General features: G+C 34.7%; 1 protein-coding gene across 2 annotated transcripts; it reads right to left on the bottom strand.

Moving 5' to 3' along the window:
• Positions 1 to 401: 401 nt before the first annotated feature.
• Positions 402 to 14,215, bottom strand: LOC129222806 (neurotrophin 1-like). Of its 2 annotated transcripts, none has more exons than XM_054857353.1 (4): positions 14,122 to 14,215; positions 11,179 to 11,528; positions 2,164 to 2,421; positions 402 to 1,000 (listed from the first exon to the last, which is right to left on the bottom strand). In XM_054857353.1, the coding sequence occupies exons 1-4, from the start codon at positions 14,158 to 14,160 to the stop codon at positions 829 to 831; spliced, it is 819 nt and encodes a 272-aa protein (XP_054713328.1). In that variant the 5' UTR covers positions 14,161 to 14,215; the 3' UTR covers positions 402 to 828. The 2 variants fall into 2 exon arrangements, with proteins under 2 accessions (XP_054713328.1, XP_054713329.1); XM_054857354.1 differs by having other exon boundaries at positions 14,117 to 14,162.
• Positions 14,216 to 24,462: the final 10,247 nt, after the last annotated feature.

Raw genomic sequence — 24,462 nt, 5'->3', positions numbered from 1 at the left:
CCGTCAAAATTTGAAATTCGAAAATTTGCACGAATCCAATACTTTCTTCTATATATTAGATATAGAAGAAAGTAAAAATAGATACTCTTCTTGATTTTTGTGCTAATTTCTTTATAGTTCTGGGGACAAAGGTTAAGTGTCCAGCAAGTTCGGGGGAGGGGGGCACGAGCCTCCCCCCGCACGAGCCCCCCCCCCCCCCCCCCCCGAGCGACGCTACACCTCTGCTTACAGCAATAGATACATAACATTGCTAAAACTTTTAAAAAAAGCATACAATCTAGCAAACAAAAAATGAATAAACCTTTTTTACTTCAAAAATTGAAATACATATTTTATTCTCAAAATATTTACAATAAATAGATCACAACAGACATTTAAAAAAAAACAGTCATGGCATTTTTTATCCACGTTTTTTCTTGAATAGAATGTGACAAAAATATAATGATTGTCAAATCAGTTGCAGTTGCAAAACGTTGCCGAACTTAACTTTTATCGGTATTTTATATTGAACATCAGTTCTTAGGTAGACTTACATTTTAAATATCAAGTCTGCCACCTGTTTTACTTCTGCAGTGACATTCTCAGAAAAGTTATAAAGTGCATAAACTGTATGTAAGAAAGCTCAGATGAATTATTTAAAAATACGTAACTGCATCAGAGGAACTTTGTTGATGTGTTGATGAATCAGTCGATTTCAATGTATCTTGACTTTGCATCTGCAAAACTCAATGCAGTCTCCAGAGCGTTGTGAATTGCACCGGTAATTGGCAAATTGAACCAACAAGTTGTCTCTCGAAGACAATTTTAAAAAGTTCATTTGTGTTTGATTTAATGGAATTCTATGTAACAGGAACATCCTCCAGGTAGCAGAAACGTGTCCACGGTAGGGGAAAGATCTGGCGTTTGTGGATCGGCACTGAGGAGTTGAACAGCTGTATACCTCTGAAGACAAGAAGATCTGACGCATGGGGGCATCATTTGGCAAGATCTGTTTTCGTACCTGACAAGAGACGGACAGCATAAATAACGTATGACGTTTTACCTTAAAATTATCGCATAAAACTAAAAAGAGCTGAGATTTTCTTTGCTCAAGAAAGTTTTTTTTTTTTTTTACTATAAACATTTTGTAAATTGGGGCTACAAATAAACCCTCGCCATCTGACATATTTCAGTTTTAGAGCAAATATACTTTTACTTATGAGGAGCCAGTAATGTATTCAAGTCACTCATCTGTGATATCAAACAAGTCTTCAAAAACAGATGCAGGATATAATGAAGGTAGCATCCCCCCCCCCCCCCACACAAAGGTAATTTGTCATATACTCGTAGTTTTTATTTTAACGTGTTGTGAATTATATTTAACCAGAACTGCATTAACTAAATGCCGTTTGTGAATAACTATATGAGTTGAGTCGTTAATTTAAACTCGCATAATTTAGCATCTATATAACGCTTTTTCTTGCTACAAAATTTCAAAAATAATTTATAACTTTGGGACATCTCAATCGGTTATGAAGAGTAAATTGCTTCTTCTGTGGCAAAAGACAAAAATTTAATGTAGTCTTTCTGCTTCTTTACTTCACTGAAATTAATTGTAATCGTTCTACAGAGGAAAACTTGTGGTTCAATCTAGCGGGTATGAAATTGAATTTTTTTGTTTTAAAGATACTTTTTTTTTACACATCAAATAGTTTTTTCAAAGGTTAAATTGTGTCTTCCGTAAAAGGATAGTGTAATTTATATTTCTTTAAAGTCTTTTAAAATTAGAGCTGAAATTTAGAGATTTATTTCGAAACTCTACTGATCACGTGTGCCAGCAGGCTCAAGGTTTTGAGGAATCAACAAGGAGTAAAAAATTCAAAAAAATTTATTTAAAAAAAACGTTTTTTCCGGAAATATAAAACTATTTATATGATTTCTGGTATTACTGAATTTTCAAATTTTTGTCTTATAATGCAAAGCGACGTTTTTCTGCTTGATGAACTCTGCACGTTTTCAAAAGTTTTATAGTAAAAACCTCATAATGTTGTACCTTATGTCTTTTATATGCAGAAGATTTCGACTGTAGGTTTCAATTTTTAACAGTGCTTTCCCATCCTGTTGAATAACATATCATAGAAAATCAAAATTACTACTAAATTACAACAAATAATTAATTCTTACTTGCAATGTTCCAGACGTACAGCTTGTGGAAACTGATCTGTGTTTAGAACTACTTTCCAACGCCCCGCCCAGTTTCTCGCCCAGCCAATCCGCATCGTAAAAATGTCCGTTTCGCAAGCCCAGGCACCTCGGTCATTTGGAAAATTATATCGGTAGCTGGCGTTGCCACCATTTGCTTCCATGGGCAAGGGGTGCATTTCAGAATACATTCGATAAATGTCACTTCTGTATCGCTGAATCACAGATCTTACCATGTCCCTGAAGAAAAAAAAAACAATTAGTTGACAACAATGACAACATTAATACTCTAATCGCTGAATCACAGATCTTACCATGTCCCTGAAGAAAAAAAAACAAAAAAACAAAAAAAAAAAAAAACAATTATTTGACAACAATGATATTGAAAACAATGAATTTGATAACATTAATATTCTTCAACAATTCCTTACCTTTTAGCATGGAGCTTAAGATTGCTACATAGAAATAGTACAGTGCAATTAGACATGAACCTCAACATCCAAAGTAAAAGTTTCCCGTCAACTCCAAATTGTTGTATAATGTCCACATAATGTTTGGTAAAAAGTTACACCGTTTTCAGCGTCGGGTTTTGGGGGGAGGGGGGGAAGAAGTTGGTAAATTAGTAGTTTTTATCAGTTTTTTGGAAATATTTAGAAAACTATGGTGTTTAGCGCGAAAAGTGCAATATACAAAATAATCTACACTAAATTACGAACAAAATAGTTCTAAACGTTATTTTGTTAAGTGAACGGTTCCAGAGTTACGGCGAGTGTAAAAGCAGAAAATTTTCGACAACACATTTTAAAACTGAAAAATTATTTTAAAAAAAACTTTAAAATAATTTTCATCAATGATTTAAATGATTTTTGTATGCATATTTGAAGAGTTTTTACTGGGGAGGGAGAAGGGTCAAGCTTCCTCATAGTTACAGAAAATTTCACACTGCCTTCAAAAAATTTTACTTGAATCCACGCGCACCCCTGCCTAATACTCTTTCACATTGGATGGTGTGCACTGTAAGAAAATATGAGAGACTTTAAGAAATACTGTCGAACTTGCTAAAGTGAATAGCCATTTTGCCACGAAAAAATATTCTAATAAGCAGGATATTCCAAAAACCGAGATAAAAACAACCACATTACATTGCTTTGGTGCATTGAAAGTGTATTATATTAAGCGGGATATTCTTTTAACCGATATTCTAATAAGCGGGCTCGACTGTATTTTAATTCGAATTACGTGCATATCCTCCACCCTTGTTCTACGAATCTGGCTTGATAAGGAAGGGGAGCAAATTTCCTAGTGGTGTCTGTTTTGGTTCCAGATTCAAATGAATCATTGGTCACCCCTTATTTAGAAAAAGCGTCCTACATCATTGATGAAGATCACCTTCTTCATCGTGTTTTCTGATGTTTCCCAGCTACCTTCAAACAGATTTGCAAGCAATACATAATTTACGTAATTGCTCATTATAGGCCAGCAACTTGTTTTTGATGAATACGAGCAAGGAACCACAAAAGATGAAGAACAATTATGTAGATCACGTTCTACGACTAACATCGAAGTCAAAGTTGAAGACTCAATCGATGTAACTGTCAACCAAAGTGAATTTCTAGCTAACACTAAGAACAAAATGGGCCTAATTTCTCTCCTGACAATGTACTTTTAAAGAGGCGGTTGCACAGTTCATCAAGCATCGGGTGAACGATGACTTATTTATAGTTTTAACAGCGATCGATAAAGCTAAGAATGGAATTGAAGCTTTTGTGATCGGTGATGGCATGGACTTACTAGTCTTGTTGAATGTTCACACACCATCAGAAAACAAATTGAAAATGGTGGTACCAAAGTAAGGCAATCAGCAGGAGAAGGTGTGCACTGTTTCGGACATTCAGCGAAGCATTGGAGATATGAAGAGTGTACTCTTTGCAATATACCCCTTCACAGGATGTGACATTGTACCATCTTTCTACAAGAAGGGAAACATTTCACCGTATAGGAAAGTGTAAGCCAACAACGCTCTTCGTACGAAGCTTCTAAGTCTTTAACGATTCCAAAGCTGACCCCAGTTTATAATTTAAAATCATCTAAGTTTAAAATATATTCATTCTTATTGCGGCATTGTCTAGAGAAAGTTTGGGTTTCTCCGTGCCGCAGATTTATATAACCACGGTCCATGAATGCTTCTTTTCCCTTAAAAGTAGAGCCCCTTGAGTAGGTGGTGAGGTTGTCGTTCCTTCAAGGGCTAATCACAAACATACCACCTGCCCCATAAATCGCAATTTGCTTTTACAAAACACTCCTTATACAAAAAATTAGTTTCCTGAGTGATAATGAATTTGTTTTCCGAAAAATCTAAAAAAATACGAAAAATTTCTATTTTTTACCTATCGTAACTCTGCAACCGTTCACTTTACAAAATAATGTTTAGGACCATTTTGTTCGTAATTTAGTGTAGATTATTTTGTATATTTCACTTTTCGCGCTAAACACCATAGTTTTCTAAATATTTCCAAAAAACTGATAAAAACTACTAATTTACCAACTTCTTCCCCCCCTGCCCCCAAAACCCGACGCTGAAAACGGTGTAACTTTTAACCAAACAATATGTGGACAGTATACAACAATTTGGAGTTGACGGGAAACTTTTACTTTGGATGTTGAGGTTAGGCCTTTTTTCGGTCTATTTGCACCGTACTAAAATGAGTCTCATGCCGAGAATCGAAGTCGAATTATCTGGGTGGAAGACATGGACTACTAATTTACTAATTAATTTGCAAATGGCAGACGAAATTTCCCTAAATAATGTTTCCCGTGGTTTATGTAATACCAATCTGTACTAATATTATAAAGAGAGAGGGCGGATTTTTGTGTGTTTATATGTTCGAGGTAATCTCCGGAATCACTGCACCTATTTGAAAAATTCTTTCACTATAAGAAAGGTGCTTTTTTACTGAGTAACATAGGCTATAATTCGAAAAAATCCGATAAATAGTTCTTTTTTTATTCAAATTTAGGCCCAAATTTCACGTAAACTGCGTATTATTGGCTATTAAAGGGGCGAAAAATTACTTGCACATATTAATATTATATATCCGTTAAAAAGGGTAGAATTTTCTGCATTCTAAACAATTTATTTCAATGCTCTAACTTTACGGCGGGAGTAATTTGCGTTTTTAGCTCGAACTTTTTTGGGCTTAGCACTACTTTATTCATTAAATCTATCAATAAAAGGTGAAGGAATTGTCCCACAGTTTTCTCTTTGGGGGGGACAGCATTGGAAAAAGAGAGATTTTTTACTTCAGATCTCTCTCGACCTGTGGTGGAAAAAATTAGCTTCTATCTTCAAAGGAAAAAAAGTTACAAGCGTTTTTAAATCAATTTCGAACTATGTCATTTTGATTCAGGCTGTCAACCATTTTATTTTCGCGTCTCCATGGTTACGCTTTTTGAATCCATTGTTTATTTTCTTATTTTGCATCTGATTTTTTAAACTTATTTTATATCATGTTTCCATGGTTACACTTTTAAAATCCATCTTTCGCATTTTAGTTTCTTAAAAGTATTTTAGTATCTGTCGTCATTGTTTGGAAGGGTAATTTTGTATGGTGTTTTTTTCTTTTATTTAAGTTATTCTTTAAGTTATTAAGTTATTCTTTTAATTAATTGTTGAATATATGTCACTTGACACAATTTTTGTTCCCAAGGTAGACCGGGCAAAGCAGCTCTTAATATATAAAGATTTGAAAGCTACTGTTAATGTGATTTTATACATTTTTGTTTGTTTGGCGAAACATTTATTATTGCCAAAGAAAAAACATCCGCTTCACTCGCAAAAGGGTTGGGTTCCGGTAGCGTGGTCGCTTGGCACGTTAGGCGCTGAGAAGTTCAGTCTGGGATTATTGTTTTAAGGCAACCGTTAATGTAATTCATTGTTTTTGCGATTTGTTTTGAAAGAAAAGAAACTTTTGATTTGTTTTTATCCGAGTGAAATGTACGACATTTTCTTCTTTTTTTTCTGACGATGATTTTTGAATGTTCCACTGGATGTTTTTCCCGTTAGACGGATGGATTATGATAGCGTGGTTACTGAGTAAGTTTGGCGATAAACAATAGAGCTGCGGAATTATTTTTACATTTGAAAGATATTATTTGATATCTTTTTTTGTTTATTTGGTGAAATATTTTAAATTGCAGTAAAAATCGCTTCACTCGCTAAATAGAGTTTTAAAGTAACTGTAAATCTAATTTAATGATTTGACGAAAAGTTTTAAATTCCAAAGAAACTTAAATAGTTTTTTTTTGAAAAGGTGTGTACGCAAAAACGATCATTTCACATCAGAGGGGGAGGGGGCGTTATTTTTTTTTTATTCAACGGACTTCCATTAAATGTTTAGCACGGTCATCGCTGTGCGGGTACTGCTATACCATAAATGGATGCCTCACTTGCCAAATCGATTAACTCCATAAAACAAATAGAGAAAAGTGATGAAGAATATGGAGTTATCCATAGGAGTTAATAGGACCTCGTGTTACATTTTCTGCCACCACATAGGTGAGAAATGTACCGAATCAAAGCTTTAATATAAAATCACCTGCTAAGCCTTGGTAAAGCACTATAAAAGCAGAAATCATGATTTTTTTCTTAAGTGGAGTTAATCGATTTGGAAATAGAGGTATCCATACATTACGCACGCATACACATATGAGGCAGTGAGAAGCAAAAGGATGTAAGTGGCAAGAAAAAAAAAAGGGAGATAACCAGTGCAAGTAGTAGGAGGTGCTCTTCTCTCTTTTGGGGCAAGAGATGGTACTAGTAGCCCTGATAGGTGCTGATATACAGTATGATTAAAAAAAAAAATCAATGAAACCCTATCTAGGACCTTATCTTTAAACGCGTTTTCTTCAAAACTTAATTAAGTCGCCTTACATCCCTTTGCTTCTCACTGCCTCATATCCTCTAGGCTTTGTAGTCGCTGTGAATTAGTGGAGACTGAGGGCTAATGAGACGTGGGGCTAATGGGACAGGTGAACTTTCTCAAGAAATAATTCAATTTATAGTTTGTAAATTTGTTTACTACATGGCATCAGTAGCACTGTGTTATGACTATCTAAAAGTTATTAACTTTGTTTGGACAGCAAATAGAAGAAGACTTAAAGGCAAAGTTTTTATCATCTTTTAAAACAGTTGTTTCGGTCAATGTTCATCTCTTTTTTCACAACATTGACATCTGCAATTTTGAAACTTTATTACATGTTCATATCTGCCAAAATTTATACAATTAATTCCGTCAGTGAATTTTTTGCTTCTCCAGAAAATATTCTGTTAAGTATTATGTTTACAGACGAAAAGGTGCATATGAGAAATCCAGGCATTCGTTGAATCCTAAAAGCTAGAGAAAGTGTATCCTGAGAAAGACTGTGTACGCACATTCTGAATTCAAAAACTTACCTTCGATGCTGCCTTGATTTGATTGACTGGATCAAAAGAATGAACTAGAGCTGCTATATATACAGGCCGACGCATCAGCTTAAGTTTAGCCATTTTGGATCGGATTTTTCATTGTTGCGGAGCTAGGGTTACCAGAGTAAAGTTTCGGGTTTTGCCAAATTAGCCAAAAATAATATTTTATTTACTGAAAAATTCACGTACCGCTAATAATCGATTGCAGTGAAAAATCACCTAACGCAATAACTTGCCAGAAAAGACAACCACTCAAACACGCACTCCGATCCAAAAACTTAACGTTAAATCCCGGTTATCACAAATTTGCCATTTCAACTGCGCTTGCGCACGGACTTTGCTTTTTGGGCTTTCTGTTTTGAGATTTCGTGTTGCTTGTTTATATTTCGGCTGAGCTAGAGTCCCAACAAATTAATGAATGCAATTAGAATATTTTCACAGCGATTTCGGGATACATTATATGAAACTACGGATATGAATAACTGATTATCTTTATAAAGAAAAGAAAAATGACACTTCAATACTTATTGGTTTGGAAATATTTATTTAACGTAAACGTAACACACGATATGTACTTCAAAAATGATTGGAATATGAGTACAGATATCCGTCTTTTGCGGATATTTTACGTTAGGCGTAAACAGCTCAGTTTTCTACATTTGTATTTAGGTTGAGGGTTCAGCTTTGTATTAGAAGTGATGCTGTAATTCGAGTACGCTCTTCTGACGTTAAAAATTTGGCTCTGAAAAGGGCCTTTGTTTGATAGAAAAATCAGACTCCGAACCCATTAATAATTAAGACTCAAAACTCAATCTTTACCGAGGCGTAAAAATTAAATCAAAGAAAGCTTTGTAATTTCTAATTTTTATCTGTTGTCATCTCATATTTATTAACAAATTTAAAATGTTTTAAATTAGTTTGAGCAAGAGTTTTGAAATCAGCTAAGTCCGCGCGCAAGCGCAGTTGAAATGGCAAATTTGCGATAACCGGGATTTAACGTCGAGTGATCCAAAATGGCTGATCTTAAGTTGATGCGTCGCACAGTGGGGCGAAAACGCCAAAAAGCGCTTAAAAGTGTTTTTAAACCTCTCTCGCTTATTTGTTTACTCAGGCATGTTATAATGGATTTTTCTCGATTTGTTTGGGCTCAAAGTCTAAAGTTCGCAGGTTTACGCAGCTAATTCCTTTTCAGGGTATTTCTACAGACCATTGGTGACTAATTAATAATTATTTCTAAGAGGACATAAGAGGACATTTTTTTGTAGAGCGTTTAAAAAAAAAAAAACTTTGAAATCCCCAGTTTTCGGTTTTGATCAAAACCAACTATCTGTTTGAATATTCGATTATTTTTATTTTTGTTCTTTTACTATCGTCGGACACGAGAGAAATTAAATATACCCGCCATTAATAAGAAAAAAATATATTGATTGCATCAAAGCAATTTGTTTAAATCCCCTTCATTCATGGTTCTTCACCTTCTAAAGGCTATCTTTAGCTTTGTAGTGGACGAAGGGCTCTAAAATTCTAGTTCTGATTGCCTAAGATATAGGCCTGTGCAAATATATTAATCCGCAATTGGTTGAATATAGAAAAAAAATTACCCTTTTAAGCGGTTTTTGTCGTTTTCGCCCCACTGTGCGTCGGCTCGTGTATGGTATATATAGGTACCTTAGAATGCACGATCCTTAAAAAAAACGACGTTGCCGGCCCACCTCTAGTTTCGAAGGTTTCATATCAAGTAAGTGGCCAGGAAAAAAGAGACGAGTTTATTTTCCCTGTTTTAAGATCACGCAGCAATATGCCTGCATTTCAACACAAAAGCGTTTGCAGGTTGCAATAATTCATGATGTCTTTACAGCTCTAAATTATAAAACGTAAACTACTGTTGGGCCGGATAATCCTAAGGCCCCTATAGTAGAGGAGCCGACGGATTTGCTATTTTGGAGCAAACTTGATCCAGTGCTTCGTAGCGATAGCATTGCTGCTGATGTTTACATTTCTTTAGCATGTGTTAAATTGAGTCAAATGGGTGGTTGTTCGGCTGTACATTGTGCAAACAGCTCCAAAAAAAGGATTTCAGCTCTTCAGAATTCCAGCAGATGCAGAAAGAAAAAAAGAAATGGATAATTAATAGCCCGCGAAGTGACTAGCAGCCTGGAAACGACGCCAACTGTTTCCGAAATTTCGCCAATGTTCACCTTTGCTCTCCGACTCTCTCGTTCCCTGTTTGGCGAATGATTGCGAATAAAGGTAGCTTTCCCTGTTGTACGCTTGCTCCAAAATGGCGGGTATGTCGGCCTCTCCAGTTATAAGGGCTCCAGATAATCCCACAGTGGTGTACATTTGCGCTGATTTGTTTTAAGGGTAAACTGTAGAATATAGAAGAAATAATAGTTGGATTCATTATAGCACACTGAATGGTTATTAAATATAATAGTACATATACAGTTCTAAACTAAGCTAAGATACATTAAATACACCGCCAGTTCAGTCAATTCCAGCCCAGGACTGCAGTTTTGTGCTTATTAGCACTCATCAGCCCGGCGTAGAAGTGACTGAGCTGGAGGTGGAAAACCTCTTAAGGAAGCCAAGAGCGCCAAACAAACTGGTAGCTAATACATATTTAGTCAGGAGTTAAACATAAAGACTTAAAATATTAGGCATTTCAAACACGAAACACATCGTAATTCCGCTCTCCAAAGAAATTAAACTTTAAATCGATCCTACAGATTTAAATTAAGTAGTGGGAAGTGGGAGCTAAAATAGTACCGTAAGAAGATTTCGGCCCTTCATCCATTAGGTAATCCGAAGGCACTTGAGCGCGCGTTTTCATCTTTGACTCCGGACTAAACGTCTCGGAGAATCGAGGGACTTTTTTCGTTCACTTCCTAGCTCCTCTGCCAAAAATCTCTCTCGAAAAATCCGGTTACTTAAGAGTTTTACTGATAAGACTGTGTCATTTCAGGGCATAGAGTAAAGAAATTACATAGAGAGGCCAAAATATACTAAAAAATTGAAGCCAGAAGTTGCACCGCTGTATCCCAAGATCCTTATCTTCTTGCTTGATTCAAAACATTCCATTACTGAATCTCAATTGGTAGTTAATTTAAACTTAGATATTGTTGCAAGTTTATGAAGCACGCTTTTGAAAGTGCATTACAACATAAATTTAAAGTAAACCAATCCGCCAGCTACTTTATTTGGTTGCTTTCATAACCCCGCCCATAATTGCACCGCTGTATCCCATAATCCCCCCCATAATTCCGGCTTCAATTTCATCTCCTTTTTACCATAGACGGGGCCTCTCTATGTATATTTCTTTACTCTATTATGTTTCAGGGGAATGAAGAAACGAAAAATGGTCAACAATAAACGCTACCTACTGGAGTTTAGGGTTAATCCACTGGAGTTAGGGTTGCAATTTCAACTATTAAAATATCACCAAACAGGCAATGGCTTCGTTCAAATGTAGAAGCAATTTTCACCCGTTATACCTTGATGGGCAATTTTCTAGTCTAAGCAATAATACTTACATAGGATAATCGTGATCATGCAAGCAATAATCTCTCTTTCTCGCACAAGATGGTCTGTCGGCTGACAATCGGTTCAAGTAAGCCTGATCTGCTGCAGCGTTGCTGGAATGAAATCCAACAGGTTGTATTTTCTGCGCAAGAGGTTCGGGTAGCTGAGGTCCAAGAGGAGGAGGCCCGTACCTCCCATCCCGTCTCTGATCATAGCTCTGATATCCCTTTTGAGAAGAGGAAATATAACTATCGCGAGAACTCCATTGTCCACTAGCTGAGGGCCTTGCTGTGGTGCCATAGTTGACAGAACACGAAGATGGGGAGTACAGAAGAGATGAGAAAACACAGATGAGGAGAACCTGTGAATTTTTTGGCACTTTAGTTTTATTTCTCATTGTTTTTGAGTGTTGTGTGGCATGATATTTAATTTTTAATTTTATTTTCTGTTACTTTGACAGTAAAATATTAATCATCTTCAAAGTTTTCTCCACAAAATATCGCACATCTCTGTTAGAGAACCATTAATTTACAATACCCGATTAACCTTGGTTTGTGTTGATAAATTTTTTACAAGCTCATTATATACTTCTATGCTGCCATGGGAGGGTCAGTAACTGCAGAAAAGAGGTTTTGGGACATTTACATAAACGTGTTTCGGATTCCATACTAATTATAGGGAAACGTTGGAATTTGACGTTTTTTTCGGGCTTTATTTTCAATGGAAACCAAATAAGCAAGCTTGTACAAAAGTTACAGTACCATAGATAACAAAAATGCAAATAAAAAAAAATTAAAAAAAAATTGCAGAGACTGCGCTTTACCTTCCCACGGCAGTATGATATTTATGGGTCAATAACATACATTGAAATGAAACTTTTCTCGACTTAACGATACATTTAAACTTTCTCCCAAGTAAAAAAAACCTTCCTGAAAATAGAATTTGGTTCAAATGACTGCTGAGGAGAAAGTTTTTAAATGAAGGATATGCCATTTACATCAAATAGGAATTAATAATTGTTTTTTTTTTTTTTTTTAAATTCGATCCTAAGTAATAAACGTGTTACTATTTTTGCCAGAACAACATCAAGGCCAATGAAGCTGTTGCTTCAGGGTGCATTGATGCTTGATTGCTGAATTCTTGTAGCGTCTTATCCTCAAGACACGCGAACGAATGTCAATTCAAGAGAACGTAGGATCATTTATATGATTCAGGTTAGACACCAAGCTCAAAATCTTCTATACCGAGCTGCAATTGATCGGATACAAGTTTAATAATAATAATAATAATAATAACAATGATAAAAACGATTGTCTTTGCAATTATAAACATTCAAAATTGAGCGAGAGAAACGTTGCCCGTTCAAACACTGCAGGGGTTTTTTCTTTTCATTTATACTAGTTTTACATTTAAAAAGTATAATTATTAATATTTTTGTCTTTTAGAACAGATGCATTCAAATTTTGCCTAAACTCGATAACAAGTTTTTTAAACTCGGTTTTTCAAAACCATTGATTATCCAATAAGTATGAAAAGTACTGTACAATAAAGTGTACTTTCGGTAATTTTACCTCCTGCAATAGTGATAAATTTGCTTTTACTAAAATAGATTGCTTTATTTCACAGGACAACTGAATTTTCTCTAAAGTCACTTAGGGAAGCTTAATTAAATCATGAAACTCAAAGCAAAAACTGTAGGTGTCTCTTCCATTCCCAATAGACAAAGAGCATATTAATGCATTGAGGATTGATTGCTTGAATGTTTAAGATCAGTAAAATTTACATCACTTTGGTATCTAAGTCTGTAAGATAGAATGTAATACTATTTTTCTATCACCAACTAACAAAGATAGCTCCAGTTAATTTTCTAAAACAAATGTGCTCTTTCAAAAAAAAAAAAAAAAAAAAGATACTGAAATTAATTATTGAAACAACGCAGTGAAAAGTGGAAGAAAAAAGTAACTCATTTTCATAAACCGAAACTACACATCAACATATAATAAAGGAATTAAAAATGGCCAAGCCATATATTTTTTTTCTTTTTTGAAAAATCTACAATTAGGAACAAATTTGCTGCAAGCATGGTACAATTTTTTGATTCTTTTCATTTCTTTTCCTTTTAGATTTTACACCCTCTTTGCTTCCAACATTGAATGACTGTCAGGCGAATTATATTCCTTGTAAAATTAAATAAATATTAATAAATTATCAGCAGTTATAGATATTTTAAAAGTTGAAATGTTTTTTAATATTTGTGTTTGCTAAACTGTACTAGCTCTTGTACTTCCAAATTCGTTTGAATATGTAACGATAACTTCATCGCTAAACTACTCTCTTAAATTTTCTGACCTAAACAAGTGCGTAGTCTGTGTTTGCGTAAATCTGAACCTGTCCATAGTAAAAAAATACATATTTAAGCACTTTTCAAACATATCGCACCCCGGAAAGGAAAGTTGCACAACTCAAAAAAACATCAATAGAACAAGTCAAGGTGTTACGCAACAGTAATTTGAAGTGATTTGATCTCCTATATTACAACACGAGTAAAAAAAAATTATAATGTAATGTTTATTGGTTAGTTTTTATTGTCTAAACAAAAAATGCCCACTTAAAGTTGGAAAATATTTCTTCTAAATTATGAAATTTTAATGATGTTCCACCATTGATTACGTCAAATTTACGCCACTAAGCACCAGTTATGTTAGCTAATTTTGGGCAAGTTTTGTAGCATTAAATTTAGATTTTAAATCAATAGCTAGTAAGTTTTTCCTAAATTTTGAGTGTGTCACTTTCTTTGCCGAGGTGCGATATGCAATTCTGCAGTGAAATTATTAAAAAATAAGCATCATTTCCCTAAACCAAGTCACAGAAACAATTAATTCAACATTTAAACTATAAGCTAAACTAACTTTCACAAAAAATTTCCAAAGAAAAAAAAAAGTAACATACCTTACCCATGAGGATCCACATGAAACTAAACCACCAGCAACCATTACCACGCCAATCCTCCATCTATATATACTCCAAATCAGGCACAATACCAGAGAAGATAATAGCACCTCCAGCATAACGCTTTTCCATGTGCCCATCGAAAAGCAGCGTCACACCAGATTAATTAGTGAGGAGTTGAATCCGATCAACATCAGTGAGCCGTCATACGTCACCGGTTCCGAAAAGGATGGATAAAAGTGGCTTTCTCCCCTGAATTATCGGCAACCAAACTTGGCCTTATTTCCTCGCAATATGACCTCCACATTCAGAGATCACCTATCTAATTAAAAATGAAACTGTATTTCAGATCTATAAAGTCAATGAGCTTTAGGGAGTTCGAAAGTGTGCGAGCTACTTAAAGAAAGTAAACCACTGAAGATATATTTATAAAGGGTGTCACTATCAATGACACCCGATGACCTTAGCCTATGAACTTACAGGTCATTTCAGCATGTGTATGATAATTAAAAAATGGTCAGCAAATGATTCTATTGAAGACTGATTTGCCATTTCATTCGAAGTAAATTGTTTTGATACCAGGGTCCCCCGAAATAAACTTTTGGGAGGGTGGAAATTTTCAATTTGCCGAATGGAGCTCCAAATTTTGCCGAACAGATCTCCAAATTTCTCTGATTTATGATAATTTTGTCGAATGACGATAATTTTTCCGAGTCGTCAGAAAAAATTTGCCGGATGAAGAAACTTTTGGACGGTCACAGGGACCTACCGTGACCTCTCATCTGCGCGCCCGTCTTGTAAATGCATCAAGAATATGGTTCAGGAGTTAAATCTCATCTTAGTTCCGTAAGTGGGTGTACATAAATACCTAGGTTTATCACATAGTCAAGACTAAAACAAGATTCTAGCTAGTGAGCCGGACTTTAAGGAATTACTATACTAAAGGCAAAGCTAACTTTACAAGATTGTGAAGGTTACAAAAAGCCTGATCTCACCATTATGTATGCTTAAACTTGTCCCAACCATAGATATTTTCAAATTGGCATTTGTTATCATTAGTCTCCTATACTTTGATCTTAATATTGACTGAATAGGTCAGCAATAACACTAGTCTGCGATGAAATTGCTGCCTCCAAAGTTAGATTGTTTTGAGCAGTGATGTTCCTATCAATTTTCTGAGGGTATACTCCCAGTAATCTATTACGCACAATTTGTGTATGTGATCATATACATAGTATGTCATAATATGAAAATTTATGAAGCTTGAGGGTGTACGCTATATGTCTAAAAAATATTCGAGAGTATATGGCGCATATGGAGTATACCCTATGGGAACACCACTGGTTTTGAGTGTTTTTAGCACGCTGAAATCAAACTCAAAGTTAGAAAGTTCCAATCACACACCATGATTTTTAAATATATATATATATATATATATATATATATATATATATATATATATATATATATATATATATATATATACCTTTTTAGCTCAATATTCGTATGCCCAAATATATACACTTGTAATACTTTATCATGAGTAGTTTTATGATGTCAGGATTTGAAAATCAAATGTATGGCTTTTAATGTGTTTATAGTAAAGACCAAAGGCACCAGATGTTTATTATCTGATGTTTTCCAGTAGCAACAGTATAAGTAGTAGTTAAGTAAACAAGACAAAATTAGGCAAAAACACTCTAGAGTATTAAAAACATACACCATAGACACTAATTTCAACAAGTTGTGTACATTAAATATTGTTTATCATAAAAAAAAGTATTGTAAAAATAAAAATGTTTGTGATGAAATTTGCGTAATTATACAACGCATATGAACTGATTTCGCAAGAAAACCTTATGTAATAGGAGTAAAAGAATGAAAATTCGGATTCAGTACATTGACATAAAATTAATCAACTTCTTTCATTTTAAGCAGCAAAAAAAAAAAAGTTTTAAGTTACATAGTCTAGAGCAACTGTTGTGATATTACATTGTGCAAAAGCTTTATAATTTGAAGTATGTTTTTTCTAAGCACTTCTAATGCCACAATACAGTAAAACTGCTACAAATAACTTCGCAAACGTTTTCCAAAACTATTAATCTATAACAGCGCTCTTTTTTCGAGTTGGTTTAGAATTCGAATGAGCATTTGTTTTGCTTGAAAAGTATAAGGCATTTTACAGTAAAATTTCAATGTACATTTTCATTCTAAGATGCAAATTGTGCCCTCAAGATTCGTATCGACATATATGACAAATGCTGGAATGCCAGAAAAAAGCTACAGGGACTAACAGACTGATTGACCTTATCAACTTCTTACTTGTTTTATATTTTATACTTTTGAACTATATATTTTTACAACTTTACATGCTACATTTTATATGTGTACATTTTATCCTTTTGAATTTCATATTTTTGCAATTTTTCAATTTTACATTCTTTTTTTTTTCTTTTTTTACTTGTTACATTTTTATAGTTTACCCTCTATATTTTCCCTCGTTGCATTTTTTATATTTTACTCTCTCTTTATTTGTGTTGAGTGGTTCAAGTGCTGCTGCTAAAAAATAATTATAATAATAATAAAGATTTGTACCACACTCGGTTTTAAAGACATCAAGAACAGATTTTAAAACTAAATACTCAAAATATGTAAATTTCAGAAAATCTGATTTTGAATGATTGAGGTGTTTTTTTTATTTTATTTATTTTTTTTTTTTTTAAGCTATTGGTTTCTATGGTAAATTTTTTCGAAATTTCTGATTTCTAGCACCAGTCTTTTGTAACTCAAGAAAGTTTTCAAACGATAAAAAATCACTCGTAACTTCTAACAGGTTTCTATTCCATACAATTTTTGAATTCAAATGTTTGCTCATAAATTTCCAATAAATCAACATTCATTTTCTCCTTCGTGATTTTGATCAGTTGCAATAGACACGATGATAGTCCCTTTTAACAGTTAAAAATTTTATAAATTTATGAATAGTAAAGAATTGACAACTTCCTGCCAATTCGCAGTTCAAATAATACTAGAGAGGGTCTTACAGTCTCTGATTAATGGCGACTGAAAGAGGTTAAACTAAGACCGACCCACTTGCTAGGGATATGACCCGTCCAATAAAACAGGTCTGCCCAAAATTAAAATATTCATGCCCGGATCTGGGTACCCGCAGAGGGGAGGGGGGGGGGTCACATCCTTAAGGGGTCCAACGGCCCTGGATATTGGGGGGGAAAATTGAAAATAACAAGGACTAAGACTCATTAACGCCCCTACAGGTTTGTAGAAGGGGGCCCCAAAATTAATAGATCCGGTCCTGGAGATGTTTTACCATTTTGTCTTTTACTAATTTAGTAACAGTTTAGTAGTTGTTTTGTTACTAATTTAGTAAAACACCGTAAGGTAGCGGAGCCAAGCTGTAAAATTGCGGATAAGAAATTTGTAATTAGCTAAAATCTAAAACCACGATAGATCTAAAAAGTCACCTTCATGCTAATTTAAGCTCAAAAAAAGAAGAAAAAAATTATTTGAATTTCGACATCATGAATTCAAATTATGTTTTTCGCAATCACGAGTGTGTGTATGCAGGCGTGTGTGTTTGTGTGTGTGGGGTATGTGTGTTGTGTGTAGGGGTATGTGTATGTGTGTAGGCATGTGTGTTTGTGTCTGTGTGCAGGCATACGTGTGTGAGTAGTTGTGTGTATGAATGTGTGTATGTGGGGGGGGGGAGTATGTGTATGTGTGTGTAGGCATATGTGTTTGTGTCTGCGTACAGGCATGAATATGTGGGTAGTTGTTTGTATGTGTGTGGTGTTTGTGTGTGTGTGCATGTGTAGGTGTCTGCATATAATTTGTGTGTGTATGTGTGTGTGTGTATATGTGTGTGCGTGAGTGTGTGTGTGTAGTTGTGTATGTATGCGCGTGTGTGCACAGGGTTGCCACAGAAGTTCAAGAATGAAATTCCCTGACATTTCCAGGTTTTCCAGGTGGTTTTGAGAAAAATTCCAGGTTATCGATCTCCACCTTCATTTTGCAACATTAATATATACATCTCAAATTTTGATAAAACTTACCTCATTTTCAAACTTTACAAACAATGATTACCAAATTTAGTTTACTCAAGCTGAAATAATCAAAAATATGTACTAAGGGTGGTTCAATTTTTTTTTTCTTTTAGCTCGAGTCCAAGACACCCCTTATTTTTTTTAGACTTACTAATAGTATTGTGCTGTAAAAGTTTTAGCTTCTTACTCAAATTTTAAGAGGGTGCTCAATGACCCCTTAATTTAACATTAGCCCTAGTATAAAAAAAAACCTACAAATTTAGAAACATTTAATTTCCCCAGCTTTTTTTTTATGTTAGTAATTATTTTATTGCAATGAATATGCATATAACTCGTGTAGATTATAGTAAACATTGGTTTTTTCAGTTCAATGTATTTTTTAACCCCCTCCTCATACTTATGAAGTTTGAGGGAGGGGGTCGAGCACCCAATTTCAGTTGGAATAGGAAGTTAAAATTCCTCCAGTATTTTACTATCCACAAGTCTAAAAATATTGAGTGGTGTCCTGTTTTCTAGGAGAAATCTTTTTTTTTAAGTGTACTTTTGAACTACTCTAATGTACTAACACAAGTGAAGCAAATCACTGTAATAAACAATTAATGTAAATGTAGCATATCTAATTTTCAATAGCGAGGAGCCACTGCCTTACATCAAGTGAAAGAACTGCAAAATTAACAATTGTGACATCTGTATCACAAAAATAAAGTTAATTGCTAAAATAATCTGAACTAAAAACTTATGAAACCTAAACTTTTTCAATTATTGCCTTCTACCTCTCCAATCCATTGAACTCAAAGCGCTTTTAGACTTTGGCCTGTAAAAAAAATCATGCATCTTTTAGCTTCACATATTTCCCCTGTTTGTTGCTCATAAAACAGGGGTGCTCCTCCCCAAGTTCAATGCCCCCCCTCCAATATTAACGCCTTAGCGCTTTTTTTTTATTTTTAACCCTCTTTTTTATTTTTTTTAATCTATTTATTTATTTTTAATTATTATTGTTTTGAAAGAAAAGTGTGCTCGCTCCCCAATAAAATACACACACACAGATGAAAACAATAAAGTAAAATAATATGAGTAAATAATTTGAATAAAAATAAAGTAAAATAAATAATTAAAAAATCCACCCTCCCCCCCCAAAAAAAATTTGATGGCGCAACTTGCGCCATAATCACTCCTGTGGGCACCCAGTCATAAAGTTAAATTTTGAGCATTGATCAGAAACTTCTCTGATGTACAGATTTTTTTTTAATGGGATTACTTTTATTTTGAAAGAAAGAAGCGCATAGGAAATCTTTAAAGATCACTACCAAAATACTAAAAGATAAGCGATACTTCTGTAAAAAAGAAACTTTCTAAGTTTAAAATTGTCTAATGAACTAAATTGTTTAGAATAATACGATTTCATTAATTAATTTAAAGAAATAATATAAAATATGAAAAGATTATTGCAGCTCATTAAAAACTTCAGTCGCACTCGCAGACAAAACAATGTGCTGTGCATCATAACAACTTCAGAACTGCTGACGTAATAAACAAGCAGCGTTTAAACAGAGCCCGCTCAAACGAGGAAGAAAAGAAGTACCTTCTGCGCATGTCCGCCGCCGACTGCTATGGCGCACGCGCCAATGGCAGAGAGTTGATAAAAACAGCTGCAGGGGGAAGAAGAAAGAGGGGAATGACAAAACGACGAATGGGAAGGGAATGGCGGCGAAAAAAACAAGGCTGAAAGTTTTTTTTTTTCGGACGTCATAGACCGCGGGCCGCGCTAAGAACGATCGGAAATATGAAATTTTTCATTTTCCCTGACATTTCCCTGATTTTCGGCCATTTTCATTTTCCCTGACAATTCCAGGTTTTCCCGGTTTTCCCGGTGCGTGGCAACCCTGGTGTAGGACATGGATGCAAACTGGAGACGGCTTTCGCCATAGGAGCAGCATCGTGAGGAGCCCGACGACGGTGATGGTGCGGAGGGTGGCGGTGGGAAAATAAAATGATAGGACATCAAAACAGTCCAGTGAGAACAACAAGCAATCGTGATTGCTCAAAAAAAAAAAAACTATTCATAATTTGTTTGTCGGCAATAAGTACCTAACAACTTCATTGCAAATAGTTTCCAAGAATGGAATGGCCTTGCTGAAAAACATGAGAAAAAAAATCAACACATTTTAGCGTCTAGAATTTCATGCTAAAGTTATTCCTCATAATGGATGTTCTTTCCTAGTTAATAAAATCTAATTGAATATTGCACAGAAAAGGCACAGATGTTCTACTATCAAATTGAATACGCAAACGAAATCTTGAAGCGGAACAAGGTCTCTCCTTTCAAAATTTGCCATAAAAGAGAAATAAATGAATGTTGAAAAAATGCTGCTGATAATGAGATGAAATGATGCATCCCAGAAACAACAAATTAGCCTTCATTTCAGAGAAACACGGAATTTCAATACGATTATGGCTTAATTACTTGTAAGCTCTTAATTGGCTTTTGATTTATGGGTATTGTTTCAGCGGTTGTTCAAAAAAACTAGAGAATCTTACAGCAGTACCAATAAGTTTTTTTTTTTGAAGAAAAATTTTAAACTAACTCAGTTATTTTTGTTTTATTCATTTTTTTGGGCTTCCTTCATCTTACATACTTGTTTTTGCTGATTTTAAGTTCTGTTGTGTAAAAAAAAAAAAAAACATTTTAACCGTTTGTAGAAAATATACAGCTACGGTTTTAGGAAGGACAATTTTTACCTTATTTGTCTCTCATTTTCAGGGACGCCGACTTGCAAAAATTATTGTGGGGGGGGGGGGAGACATCACCGGGGGTGTAGGGGGTATGTAATTCAACGGAGATTCCCCCCCCCCAATAAAGGTCAGATTTTTGTACTTTGAAAATGCCAATTTAGATGTTTTCTGGTGAGTATAATTTAAACAGTATGTGACATGGCGTTTTCAAAGTAAAACAATCTAAAAATTCGTATACAAATTTTCTGGTTCAACTAGATCATATCACTTGCCTTAGTTAGAGCCGCTGTATATGCCGCTATATACAGGGTGTTTCGTTTTAACCTGCAAAAACCTTTATTTTCGCAACCGTTAGTCCTAGATGTATACTTCCAACTGCAAAAATGTTCAAAATCAGATGCAAAATTAAGAAATTGAAAGTTTGAAGTAAAAATAAAAATAAGTCAAAAAATACAAAATTTAACTTTCTATACGGGCCCTAAGAGCCCTAACTTATATTTAGGGAAATAATCTCCACTTAAAAACAATTCTAACACAAAAAGTTTGAAATTAGTACGACCAATATTCACCGAGATAATGAAACGCAGCGTTTTGTGACTTACACCACTGTGTGCAGAATGTGGTTTTTCAAACTGTTCGAGGTTTTGCAGTGTATTTTTGCGTATCACGGCATAACACAAGGGCGGCAAATAGGAAGAGTGAGAGGGGGCGATTGCACCCCCAAATTTTTTGTGTAGAATGATGAGAAATGGGCAAATTTAATTTATATAAATCGCAAATCACTGATCATTTGCAAAAGGAAAATTACAACCAAAAAAAAAACTCCAGCTGGTTCTCCATAATAGATGATGAACCTTGAAACATTTCCAGACACAAGCGAGTATTATTCACTATTTGAATGATAACTTCTAAAATCGTGAATCATTTGCAGCCCTTTTCGGAACAGAAAAAACTGATGGAGGATCAAAGTTTGTTTTAACTAAAGAGATAATCTTCTCATGTAGGCTAAATATTTCATACTTGTGTGCTCAGTGCTATGATAGTGCATCCAACGTGAGCGGGCTGCACGATTTTACCAGAAATTCTTTGGCATTTTGCATATGTTGTTACGCTCATATTTTAATCGTAATTCAAACAGCGTCCGCACATCGCGTTCGCCACGTAAAGCGGACAGAGTAACGTTTTCCGAAAAGGGAGAAGCATTCATACTTTGCGAACGCGAAAAAGGCACATGTCAGTCTCCTACCCAATAGAGAGAGCGCGCTCATCTCGTGGAGACCAATGAAATGCGACGACCAACTCTACGGACGTCAGATATCTGGCTTCTCGTCCCGTCGACGGGTCCCGTACAATACGGCTTGCTGTCAAGGCAACGCCGGTCGAAAACTGGTTTTAGGGAGAAAAGCATACGTCGGTGACGGATGTGCGGACGCAGTGTGAATGTTGCATTAAATGTATGTCTAGTTAGTGACTGAACACCAGTTCCTTCTATTATAATCACATTTCAGCGTAACTCAGTACATTGTATACTTTCATAGAAAACTCTTGCAAAAGAAGGTTTTTTTTTTTTTTTTTGAAAAAAGTCGCACATCAACAAATGAATTTTCTGGGTGCTCTTTAACCTTGGTCATCTCTCATTTGTACCAGTCACAGAAAATTGAATACTGGCATGGTTAAATAACAGAAAAATGACAAATGAATGAGTTTGTCAGTGGAAAAAAGAGATGGAATTATAGTAAATGCAGGGAGAACCTGCATTTACTATAATTCCATCTATTCCTAATGTGTAATACCATTACTGAAAATTTTTTAACAGTGTAGCATCGATAATAACCAGGCTTCGAACGAAACATGTAAAGGGCATGAAAATATCAAGTGACGGAGTAAGAAGTTACTCAATTCACTGCCCTGACTTTCAACTGTCTCCTCAGCATATCTTCGGCTGCCCAGCAATTCAGGCCAAGCTTCTCAAGATGGATGACGGCCTGGATGACCCAAATGACTTGATTTTTTCGGAAAAGGCTGTAGAAGTAGCCGAAACTGTCTCCGACAATTTCGGAGTAATCTAGTGCTTTGCACATCATGGACAAGACAACAACAGACATGCTTAAAGACATCGCTCTCAGGTTAACTCTATTTTCTGAGCCTCTTAGACTTATTAAACAATTTTTTCTCATGCAACAAACATCTCATCTAACGTTTGGCTGCTTCTGGATTCTTTGAATTAGTTCATTATATTTTTAGATCTAAAGCCTTATTAAAGTTAAATGAACATGAAACGCCAGCTGACCTTGTAGCAGGGGTCTGGCCAGAGGATATTTGGGTCCGTTAACGGACCCTTCACAAAAATCCGATCAACCAAAACGGACCTTTCACAAAATCCCGATCAAACAAAACGGACCTTTCACAAAATCCCGATCAAACAAAACAGACCCTTCACAAAATTCTGATAACCAAGATCGGATCTGTCAAATTGTTTATTGAAAGAGCAAATCTGAAAGCAAAATAACGCATATTTCTGTGTATAAACCGATAATTTTTGGAACCTTTTTTTAAGTCAAATTAGAGGGATCAGCTTATACAAAATCGGCTAATTTTGAAAAAAAAAAAAAAAAATCGGCACTCTTGGGATGCTCCTGCAAGCGATAAATAATTGCTACTGCCAAATAAATATAATGGTTGTTTGTTTTATCACAGCCAATTAGCAGCGGTGTTTTTGTAAACTTTTCTGAAAAGGCATTGGTAAGCACTTTTCTCCGCTCATGATTTAATAAACAATAATAATATATATCTGCGAAATGAACTTAGAACTGCAAAGGGATAGTAAGGGTGAGGAAAAAATATGATCGCTTCAGATAGTGTTATCAACTTCAAAATTATCACCACTTAGCGTCTGGCGTTGAACCTTTATAATGACTTGATTAGAAAATATTCTCATCATTTTGCCAGCTTGTCAATATTTGCGTTTTTACGGTGCGGTGCGATGTTTAATTGTTATTTTGGGAGAAAATTATATGGGTTTTGATTTTTCGATGCTGAAAAGGATGATTAACTTTAAATAAACTCTTTTAATTACAGTTTTTTTTTCTTTAGATGTCTACATTTTGAAAAATGCAATCTTTTAACATCCGATATGAGAATCATATTTTGTTCTTTTTTCAAGCTAACTTCGCTTTATTAGGATTCAAATAAATGAAAAGTCTCTTTATTTCTGTTAGAACTCTCATTTCAAGTTTTTAAAGCAAAATTCCATTTTCTGTTATGAGTCAAAAATTAAAATGCTAAATAGATGGTTGATTTTATTTTATTTTTTGGATAACTGTGTCCACAGATATTAATGATATGTTTATCATAGGACTCTAAAATGCAATTTTAAAATAATTTTATCAAAAATATTTCTTTTACAAGCCGTTTTTATACTTTTAATGTCTTCACTTTGAGATTTGCGATCTCTTTGCATCCGCTATGGGAATCCGATTTTTCGAATTTTTAATGATTATTACGCTTTGTTAAGAGGTAAACAATTGAAAAAACTTTTTATTTTTGTTAAAA

This window comes from Uloborus diversus, chromosome 5 (genome assembly GCF_026930045.1).
Source record: "Uloborus diversus isolate 005 chromosome 5, Udiv.v.3.1, whole genome shotgun sequence".
In the NCBI taxonomy this organism is placed as follows: domain Eukaryota; kingdom Metazoa; phylum Arthropoda; class Arachnida; order Araneae; family Uloboridae; genus Uloborus; species Uloborus diversus.
The sequence above is the reverse complement of the archived record's forward strand: the minus strand, read 5'-3'. Positions and strand labels throughout refer to the sequence as shown.

What these genes read in the sequence shown, in the direction of transcription:
- LOC129222806 (XM_054857353.1), bottom strand. Translation starts at nt 14,160, where the DNA reads ATGGTTGCTGGTGGTTTAGTTTCATGTGGATCCTCATGG. An exon ending in TTTCATGTGGATCCTCATGG is followed by an intron (nt 11,529 to 14,121) that starts GTAAGGTATGTT and finishes AAAAATTCACAG; the next exon opens with GTTCTCCTCATCTGTGTTTT. An exon ending in CATGATCACGATTATCCTAT is followed by an intron (nt 2,422 to 11,178) that starts GTAAGTATTATT and finishes TTTTTTCTTCAG; the next exon opens with GGACATGGTAAGATCTGTGA.